The sequence below is a fragment of the Mirounga leonina genome, unplaced genomic scaffold (genome assembly GCF_011800145.1).
Source record: "Mirounga leonina isolate KUSES-001 unplaced genomic scaffold, KU_Mleo_1.0 Mir_101609, whole genome shotgun sequence".
NCBI classification, from domain to species: Eukaryota; Metazoa; Chordata; class Mammalia; order Carnivora; family Phocidae; genus Mirounga; species Mirounga leonina.
In genome coordinates, this window is record NW_023270164.1 from 11,852,860 (window position 1) to 11,863,682 (window position 10,823).

At 45.8% G+C, this 10,823-nt stretch overlaps 1 protein-coding gene across 2 annotated transcripts; it reads right to left on the minus strand.

Annotated features, from left to right (window-relative positions):
* Positions 1-206: 206 nt before the first annotated feature.
* UXT (ubiquitously expressed prefoldin like chaperone) lies at positions 207-8,743 on the minus strand. Of its 2 annotated transcripts, XM_035003891.1 has the most exons (7): positions 8,638-8,743; positions 8,354-8,460; positions 7,278-7,359; positions 7,071-7,138; positions 6,693-6,800; positions 524-587; positions 207-306 (listed from the first exon to the last, which is right to left on the minus strand). In XM_035003891.1, exons 2-7 carry the CDS (start codon positions 8,449-8,451, stop codon positions 253-255), a joined length of 474 nt encoding a protein of 157 aa, XP_034859782.1. In that variant the 5' UTR covers positions 8,452-8,460; positions 8,638-8,743; the 3' UTR covers positions 207-252. The 2 variants fall into 2 exon arrangements, with proteins under 2 accessions (XP_034859782.1, XP_034859775.1); XM_035003884.1 differs by lacking the exons at positions 8,354-8,460; positions 8,638-8,743 and adding an exon at positions 7,805-8,019.
* Between the last annotated feature and the right edge of the window lie 2,080 nt (positions 8,744-10,823).

A 10,823-nucleotide genomic window follows, 5' to 3' on the forward strand; every position in this document is an offset into this window, starting at 1 on the left:
GTTGCCAAGGCGACAGAAAAGAGGGCAAAGCGGAAAGTCAAGTGGCAAATGCTGCCAGGCAACAGGCTGGAGGCGGGACTTCAGGGGTGCTTTATAGGTTCCACACAGAGACTGGATCTCTGGGGCTCCTGGTAACTTTGTGCTTTAGAAACAAGGCACCTTAGCAAACAGCAGGGGTTTAGGTGGGGAAAGAAGGGCCATGTGACTCAAAGGCATTCAGGCTCTTTAATGTCTGAGGAGGTGGGGAAGAAGTCAATGGTGAGGTGTTTCCGGGAAATTCTGCAGGCCTTGTAGTTCTCTAAGCCCCTGAAAAAGAGGACAGAAGAGACTGAGCAGAGACTGGGTCCAGGCCTCCACCCAGGCTTGCTGTGACCTCCCCTCCCTCAGAGCCAGCCTGGCTCCAGCTTGGCTCCAGCTTAGAGAGAAAGATGGTCCTTCCCATCCCTGGCTCTCTCCCTTCCTCAGGTCACACCACCCTGAACACGTCTGGAGATGGAGTGGGAGTGGGGTGAGCTGCTCTCACCTCTAGCAACATGTGGATATGGGCCTTGATATTCATGGAGTCCTTGGTGAGGCTGTCGCTGAGCCTGGAGAAAAGAAACAAGAAAGGGCGAAGTGGGCCCCACTTATGCTCATGAGGATGATGCTTCCGCATCACTTCCAGAACTACCTGCGTCCTGGAGGACTTCCACGTGGCAGGCGGTAGGTCATGCTACTGCCCGACCACTCCTGTGCACAGATGCCTGGCCACCATCTGGACTGCACTGATTCAGAGATGCTGATTGAATCCCTACTCTATGCCAGGCAATTTTAGCTACTGGGGAGAGAACAGCAAACACAACAAACAAAAATCTCAGCCTTGTGGAGCTCGAGTTCTCATTAAGAGGGACAAATTATGGAATAACATCTAAAGTATGTCAGATGGCTATAAGTAAAATGAAAAAGTTAAATGATGAGAGAGGATAAGGAGTGCAGGAGCAGGGGCTACAGTTCTAATGAGAGTACTTACAAATGGCTGCACGAGAAGCGTTTGAGTAAAGACTTAAAGAAGTGGATCATGTGGATAGATGGAAGACGAATGTTCCAGACACAAGGGCCAGCACATGCCAAGATGCTGAGGTGGGAGTGTACCTGGTGTGTCTGAAGCACAGCAAAGAGGCTGGTGTGGCTGAAGAAGACTAAGTGAAGGGGGAACTGTGGGAGGTGAGGTCAGAGAGGTAAGCTGGGGAGGCAGATCGTGTGAAACCCACAAGGCTCTGACTTTTACTCTAAGTGAAATGGGAGCCAAGGGAGGCATGTGATCAGAGAAGGGATGTGCACTGACAAGGGTTTTTTTTTAAGATTTTATTTATTTATTTGAGAGAGAGAGCGAGAGAGAGTGAGTGAGCATGAGCAGGGGGAGGGGCAGAGGGAGAGGAGGAAGCAGACTCCCTGCTGAGCAGGGAGCCCGATGCAGGGCTCGATCCCAGGACACTGAGATCATGACCTGAGCTGAAGTCAGATGCTTAACCGACTGAGCCACCCAGGCGCCCCACCGACTCGGGTTTAAGCAGATCCATCTGGCTGCGGTGTGGAGGACTGGGGATAAGGAGAGCTAGTGTGGAAGCAGGAAGTCCAGTGAGAAGGCTACTGTAATAGCCCAGGTGAGAGACAGAGACTCAGACCAGTGTCAGCAGCTGAGGTGATGATTAGTGACTGGATTTGGAATATATTTTGAAGGCAGAATCAACAGGATTTACCAAACGGTTGGATGTCAGGTATGAGAGAGAGGACTCAAGGAAGATGCCAAGGCCTAAGCAACTGGGAAGCTGGAGTTGCCTGAAACCACTCTGGCCCTTGACTGTTGAGTTACATAAACCAGTCAGTTCCTTATATCTTCTGGGCCGATTGGGATCAGTCTCACCCAAAAGAATCCTAATTGATACAAAGGACCGAAGAAGGCCCTTCTGAAGAATAAAGAATGAGTAAGAGTTAAATAGTAAGAGAAGGTCTTTTCCCCAAAAAGGCCAAGAGGCGGGAAAGAGCTTTGGAAGAGCAGTCAGGAAGTCAGAGGGTTAGGAATTAAGTGAATGGTGGAAGGAAAGTGGTACAAGAGAAGGTCCGAGATGTAGGAAGGGGCTGGATCACTCAGGGTCTTGATACTATGATAAGAAAGGTGGATTTTATTGTGCTGAACTTCTATCAAAGTAGAAATCAATGTTAGGCAAACTAGATACGGTAAGGAAAGTAGAAGGTAACAATACAGAATGTTAAATTGGAAAAAAAAAAAATACAGCACTGTAAACCCGTTTATATATCAGCATCTCCCAGATTTATATTTTCAGTCCAGACCCCTCTCCTGAACTCCAGCCTTGGGAGTTTTAACTACACCTTCCAAAACTCCACTTCAGTGTTTAATAAGCACCTTATACTGAACAGGTCCTAGGCTGAACTCCTGCATCTTCCTCTCCAAATCTGCTCCTTCTCCATCTTCTCCCTCTCAGATAATGGCAGCTCCATCCTTCTAGTTGTTCAACCCAAAACTCTCACACCCCACATCCAATCAAGCATTCTATTTAAAATTGCAACTGCTCCATCCTAGGCAATGTTTCATTTCTTTTTTTTTTATTTTTTTAAGATTTATTTATTTGAGAGAGAGAGTAGAGGAGGGGCAAAGGGAGAGGGAGAAAGAGAAACCTCAAGCAGACTCCCCACTGAGCACAAACCCTCACACAGGGCTCAGTCTCAGGACCCTGAGATCATGACCTGAGCCAAAATCAAGAGTCTGGTGGCTTAACTGACTGAGCGACCCAGGCACCCATCCTTTTTTTAATTATTAAAGTATAATTGACATGTAACATTAGTTTCAGGGGTACAACATAATGATTCGATATTTGTATACATTGTGAAATGATCATCACAGTAAGACTAATTAGCATTTGTCATCATACAAAGTTACAAAAAAATTTTTCCCAAGCAATGTTTTTTCTCTCCGTCCCCTGCTGTTCTCTGTAGCATTGCCAACCTGGGACATACTACATCACTTACTTATTTTTTATCGTCTGGCTTCCCTGACTAGAATGTAAGCGATGTAAGGGCAGAGGACAGAGACCAGTCTGCTTTGTTCCCTGCTGTATCCCCAGGATGCAAACTGTGTGTGGCACATAGTAGGCGCCAATGTATGTTGAATGAATGACTGAATGACCACTCCATTCAAAGGTACCTGAAGTCCTCAGGAGACGGTTGAGTGTATGTTTAAAGACAAGAAATCAATGAAACATGGTATTGTTGCCGAGAGCAAGAATGCTTTCAAGAATATCTGGGGTAGTACTCAAAGAACAGAGTAATGAACCCGATCAGCTTCTAAGGGCAATCTGAACATCAGTAAAGAGAACAAAATTAGTTAATGGTACAAGCGTAGTCTAGGAAAGGCTATGAGTTGCAACACTTTTAAAAAAAGGAGAAAAATACAAAGTCTACCAAATGCTAGTTGTAACACAAATGAGAGATGTTTAATTTTTTGCTACTGTTGCAATATATAAGGCAGTGTTAATAGTCAAATGGTTACTCTGTCTCTTCTCTCTTTTTTTAAAAAGATTTTATTTTGAAGCAGTCTCCACACCCAGGGTGGGGCTTGAACCCACAACCCTGAGATCAAGAGTCACGCGCTCCACACACTGAGTCAGCCAGGTGCCCCTATTCTGTCTCTTCTATAGTTACATGTCTCTGGACGTGTATTCCTTTCTGTGTAATCAGGAAAGAATATACACACAGATCTGATCCTCCCACTCCCCAAAGAAATATGCTAAAAATAAGAAGGACCGACAGTCCTTTTGGGTGCATAAAATAACCTGAAAGAAAGTTAGTTCGAAGTGTGTCCCAAGGAACAAAGTATTTTAAAGAGGAGAGTGAACTACCCAGACTCAAATCTTCATCTCCTAGAAAGATTACACTTCTAGGAAGCGCTCCTAATTATAATAAAATAACAAGAGACTCAATCACATTTCTCATTACACTAATAAACCAGATAAATATATCAAAAAGATCAGACAAGGAGGGAGGCACTGATAATTTAAATATATTTTTGGGAAAGACATCAAGTCTCAAAAAATTAAAATTTCTATCTGAAAGGCTCAGGAATCCTGTGACATAACCAGGAAAGTTTTGTTATAAAAAATGGATGTGGGGCGCCTGGGTGGCTCAATCGGTTAAGCGTCTGCCTTCGGCTTGGGTCATGATCCCAGGGTCCTGGGATCGAGCCCTGCATCGGGCTCCCTGCTCGGCAGGAAGCCTGCTTCTCCCTCTCCCGCTCCCCCTGCTGTGTTCCCTCTCTCGTTCTCTGTCAAATAAATAAATAAAATCTTAAAAAAAAAAAAATGGATGTGGTCTAAATGACCACTAGTTCAGAACTGTGTTGGCCCATGAAAGCAGGCCCCTCGACCCCTTCACCAATTGGTCTGATCACTAAGATTTAGAAATCTCAGCAGATCTGAGGCTCTTTTGGGTCTACTAACACTGAAACCTTGGAGTGGTTTGAAAAGAGAAGAATTACTAAAACCACGAGAGAGCCAACTCTGGCAGAAATGAATGTAGGAATAAATATAACCCAGAAGGCATTTTAGATCAGTGGTATTCATTCTTGTGAGATGGTATTATCTAAGTGTATTGCTTGGTGTCCCCTCTCTTGGCATGTTTGCCTCTCTTGGCAATTCTGCTAACGTGGCAGTCACATGTGGTCCCCTTGCCAAGAATGCTCTCCCCAGATAGCCCCATGGCTTGTTCACTCAACCAAGAGACTCAAATGTCATTTCCCCTGGAAGGCCTTCCCTACATTTCAAACCTCTCATCCACACTCCCAATTTCCCTTCCCTGCACAAAACCTTAAACTCAACTGTAGCCCATACTTTCTCCCCACATTACCTTCCCCTCCACCACCAGAGAACTGCTTCAATCCCCCCTTCAATCTGGTTCCAGCGCACCCTTTTAAATTCATTCAACAAACACAGAGTACCTATTGTATGCTATGTACTATTATATCTCCCTTTGTAAAGCTTATATCCTAATGGGCGAAGGCAATGAATTTTAGAAAGAAGTAAATCACACAGTAAACATTAAGAGGTCATAAGTAGAACAAGGGAGGGGAATGAGGAGTGCCAGGGGTTGCAATTTTTTTTTTTAAAGATTTTACCCATTTGAAAGAACTCAGGAGCAGCCAGATGGAAGAGGAATTTCCAAGGGTTTGGGGAGCTCTGTGCCAGAAACAGGACCAAGACCACGTGTATATTTCTTATTATAAATCACAACCTCACACGGCCCACCTCCGATCTCTCCAAACTGTATTCCATGAGGGGACCAAGGGTCTCTCTAGACCACACATACGATGACAGCCCTCAGTGCCCTGCTTAGGCTAAGCCCCTGGGCTTTCAGAGCTCTTGGGGTCCCACAGAACTTTTCCTCCAGTCTCAAGGGCTCCTCTGGCCACCTTCTTTGGCCTGGCTTCCTCTTTCTTTGCCCATGCTGCTCCCCCTCTGTACAGGGCTAGATAGCATTCCCCCCCAAAACTCATGTCCCCCCAGATCCTCAGAAAGTGACCTTATCTGGAAATAGGGTTGTTGCAGATGTAATTTAAGATGAGGTCACACTGGAGTCGGGTGGGCCCTCCATCCAATATGACTGGTATCCTTATGAGAAGAGGCATAGAAACACGCAGGGGAGAAGGCCATGTGAGGCAGAGATCGGAATGATGCAGATAGAAGCCAAGGAACGCCAAGGATTGCCTGTAACCATGAGAAGTTAGGACAAGGCAAGGAAGTCTCCTCCCTTAGAGCAGGGCCCTGCTGACTCCATTTTGGACTTCTGGACTCCAAAACCCTGAGAGAATAAATTTCTCTTGTTTCAAAAAAAAAAAAAAAAAAAGATTTTACCCATTTAGAGAGAGAGAGAGAGAATGGGGAGGGGCAGAAGGGGAGGGAAAGGGACTCTCCAAGCAGACTCCCCGCTGAGCGCAGAGCTTGATGTGGGGCTCTATCCCATGATCCCGAGATCATGACCTGAGCTGAAACCAAGAGTCGGATGCTCAACTGACTGAGCTACCCAGTCACCCCCAGAGGTTGCAATTTTAAAGTTAGGTTACAGAAGGCCTCGTTTTGGAGGTGACATTTAAGAAAGACTCAAACTGAGTTAGGAGAAAGGAAGCCATGTATGTACCTAGGAAAAGCGTGTTATAGGCAGAGAGCACAGCCATGGCAGTCACCCTAAGGTGGGATCATTCTGAGCGTGTTTCAAGAAGCCCGGGAAGGTCAGTATGGTAAGAGTACAGTGAACAAGCAGGAAAATTATAGGGGGTGAATTCAGAGGTAACTTGTTTTACTGTTACTGATTTATAGGCCGAAACCTCCTGGAACTGGTCAAAATTAGGCCTTCAAGGAACTCTTCTGTCTTGTTCACTGCTGCCTCCCCACTGCTAAGTACAGATCCTGCCATAGAACAGACAGCCAACAAATGTGTGTGAATGAACAATACAAAGACCATTTACTGAGTGGTTACTATGTGCTACACTTGGGGCTAAGCTTTGCGTCTCCACTTTCCTCAGCCCTCGCCCTGAGGAGGAGAGAAATGGACCCTGAAGTCTCACCCCAGGGAGCCATGGGGAAAGGGAGAAGGGTGTTGCAAATGGTGGCATTTTAGACACTATCCTCATAGAATGGACTTACTCTGTGAGGAGATTGCTCTTACGATCAATGAACTTGAGAGCTTCTGCCAGTGTCAACTCCAGGAAAAAACCATATCCAAGGGCCACGTAGATTCTTGAAGTGTCTGGGCTGAGGAAACAATGGTTAGAGGAAGTGGGGGAAGTCCTTATTATCACTGTTTAGCATACTATACAGTTCAATGAAGATTTTTTTTTTTTTTAGTCCACTCCTCCCACCTTCCCCTGGGAGGGCAGGGATTTTGTCCTATTCGATTCACTGTCATATCCCCAGCACCTAGCACAGCGTCTGGACCATAGCAAATACTCAAAAAAATATTTGTTGAATGAAGGAAGGGGGAAGCTGAGCCCTGTGGGCTCAGAGGGGCAGGTAGACACTCACACAACTGTGTCAACGAAGAAGTTACAGCCCAAATCCACCTGCATATATAACTCCGAGGGCTTAGCTTCCTGCGGGGCCAGGGAAAAAAAGGGAGGGGTCAGTGGTCAACTTTCAGGTCAGCTGACAGGTTTTGGTCTGGGATCTCTCCTCCCATCCCCCTCCCTTGCCCACACACACCAAAATGGTACCTAACCTTGGTGTTTTTACCTGAAGTCGCTCAATGACATTTCTCAGTTGAAGGTATTTGGCCAGCTGCTCATATACCTTGTCACGATGGTCCAGCACTTTTCTGATGGGACAAGAGGACAATGGTGACCAACAGGAAGCCCTGGCCCTCTCAGAATACCTCATATTATGACTGAGACCCTCATGTTGCCGTGCCCTAAAGAAGCATTTTAGTGCAGAAGTTAAGATTTGAATTGTGAGTCAGACTGCTTGGGTTTGAACCCAGGCTCTCCTTTTTTACTAGTTGTGTGACTTTGGCAAGTAAGTAAAGTCTTTAAGATTCAATTTCCCTATCTATAAAAAAGGGATGACAAATATTACCTCACGGAGTCATTAGGAGAATTAAATGAGTGTTTACTACAAAGTACTTATAATAGTGCCTAACCAAATAGTAAGCTCTATATATGCATTAGCTATAATTTATTAGTACTATTATCACACTCTACTCCCAATGCCTCCCTCCAATCAGAATATCCCATTCTCAAAAAAAAAAAGTGTCCCTTTCTCACCCTAGAAAAATCTTCCATCCCTTTAGAATGTTCATTATCCTACTTCTGAACACGCTACTTCCTGCTCAGATTAATGACAGTAATAATAATTTGTCATACTCATTGAGCCCGTAGTATCTATGTTAAATCCTTTACAAGGACTGAACACATTAAAAAACTCAAAACCACCCCATCAGGAAGGTTCCATCAATTTTCCCATTTCACAGATAAGAAAACCGAGGCACAAAAAGGCGAGGGAGGGTACAACGTCTTCACACGGATGGCGAAATGGCCAAGCCAAGGATTCGAACCCGAGAACTCCCGCTTTGGACTCTAGCTCAACCGGTGAGAGGGAGGCCGCACATGCGCGGACACACCCTCCACTAAGACCGCCACATCCCAGCCCAAGTCGCACCCCGGGTGTCGCCCCTCCTTCTCGCTGGATCGGCGTACGGGGCCGGGCTCCGGACGCCTCCCCCACCAATCAGAAGGCTAGGCCCTGACTTCGAACGCCCCGCCCCCCCCCACGTGGAACGTTCCACACGCCCGGCCCTCCACGCTGTCACTCACCGCAGGTCCCGCTGTAGCACGTCACAGATGAAGGCCTCATAGCGCAGCACTTTCTCCCCTGTGGATTCCAGGGCCCGCCGTTTAGGGGGCGTCGCCATGATGTGTTCCTGAGGAATGGGGAGGGGGTAGACCACGTTGACCACTCAGTTTGGCCTCCGGCACAGTACATCTGCACCCTCTCAACAGCAGGAGTGGGCTCGTCCGGCTCCTGCCGGGGGTTCTGCCTTCTGCCCCTCCCAACTCTGGGACTCGGCCACCCAGGGACACCCAAACGCGGCCCTCACCTTAGAGCCACCGGCAATAAGAACGGTTGCTATAAACCGTGGCTTCCGGGTGGCGCGGGTGAATGACGTACGACAAGGGCGCTGGCCAACCAAATAGCCAGGTGGGGAAGGCGGTTCTAAGTGGCTGAAAGCGGGAGAAGCGGAGGAGAGAAGGGCGGGGCTTCAGGGAATCCGGAGAGAGTACGCACGACCGCAGAGCGTGGGAACCGGGAGGCGCGCGGAGCCTGTGGGGACTGTGCGTGGCTCGCGGGGGCGGGCTTTCCTGGGATTTGGCGGGTTCTGGGGGAGGCGGGGCGCACAGGTGGAGGTAGAGCTTCGGAAGGAGACGGGCAAGAACTGATTATGGTTCTGGTTTGTAAAAGGAAGAGTTCCTCCCTGGGAACTATCGCCGTGGATTTTGATTTTTCACACCGGAGATTTGGGTTTGACTGCCGGTAATGGTAATGAATGTGAGCATTAAAAGAAAAACTTAAACGGAGACAGATTTTCTGAAATTCATCTTTGATAACTCCAGTTTTGCAACCTGCAATCCCTAACTGGGATCCAAGCAGATACTGACAACGCACTATGTCTATTACCTCGTTTAAGAGAGGCGTCAAGTGGAGGGTTGCTGAAGTCCTCGGCTCAAGATCGGCTATTCTGTAGTTAGAAATAGTTCCTCTGTCTTTATTTAAATGTGTAAACTTTTTATTTATTTGTATGCATTCAAATTAATGAATTTATTTTCCCATGTTAGATTTACAAATAATAGCATCAAACCCAGGAAGCCCAGGCTGAGTCTGAAGGGAGAACCCAGATACCAGATCCCTCAAATGCTGTTCCGCTTATAGGGCCTAGAGCCCCCACTCCTACCAGTGAAGTCTTCTCAACTACTTGGTGTGTTTCGTATGTAAAAGCAAGTTTTTCTTTCAAATGCTCAAAACCTAAGCAAGTCGAGCTTTTCTTTGCCCTTAGAACAAGATGATTGTAAAGGAAACACGATTTTTAAAAATATTTTTTGTAAATCTTCTTATGTTTCATATAGTTAAAATTACATTTGGTGTGACTGAAACAGACACCAGGTAGTTAGACAACTATTATTGAGTTAATCTATACCATTTTCCTGTGAAAAAAAAAATGGTGTTATGTTTATTATCTTTATTTAACACAAAAGAACACAGAGTTCTAATGAGATGGAGATGGGTCCGTTCAAGTCTATTAACTTATATTTCACAAAAACATTTTTTACTTTTTTTTTTTTTTAAAGATTCTATTTATTTATTTGAGAGAGAGCACCAGCAGGGGGACGGACAGAGGGAGAAGCAGACTCCTGGCTGAGCCAGGAGCCTGACTTGGGGTCATGACCTGGGAGTCATGATCTTGGGATCATGACCTGAGCCCTAGGCAGACACTGAACCACCCAGGTGCCCCCATTTTTCACTCTAAAAAAAACATATACCCAACTTTATTTTTACATTTTAAACCTATAGAAAAGTTGGCAGTGAACACCCATAGAGCCTGCATTTAGACTGGACAAATGTTAATATTTGGCTGCATTTGCTTTCTCTCTTTCTGAACCACACAATAATTGTTGACCTGGCTGCATAGCATTCCATGTTTTGGATGGCCTCAGATTTTTGAGCCACTCCTATGTTATTGGATGTTTGGATGTGTCCTAGTTTTTTTCATTGGTATAATCCAGGATGGGATAATAAATAGTCTTTGTTTTCAGATTTTTGTGTACCACCATGATTATTTCCTTGTAGAAAGTAGAAATTAGGGCGCCTGGGTGGCTCAGTTGGTTAAGCGACTGCCTTCGGCTCAGGTCATGATCCTGGAGTCCCAGGATCGAGTCCCGCATCGGGCTCCCTGCTCAGCAGGGAGTCTGCTTCTCTCTCTGCCCCTCCGCCCTCTCATGTGCTCTCTCTCATTCTCTCTCTCTGAAATAAATAAATAAAATCTTAAAAAAAAAAAGAAAGTAGAAATTGATCTGAAGGAGGTCACTGCATTGGCAATCAAGTATTAAGTGACAATTATACACATATTCCCCATAACAAACTTCCTCATCTAAGCTCTGCATCAAGAGTTTGCTGATCCTTTTCCTACAGCCTGCAATCTAAGAATACTGTTTTCACTGTTTTAAATGCTTGAAAAAAGTAAAAGGAATAATATTTTGTGATGTTTGTAAAGTACATAAAATTCAGATT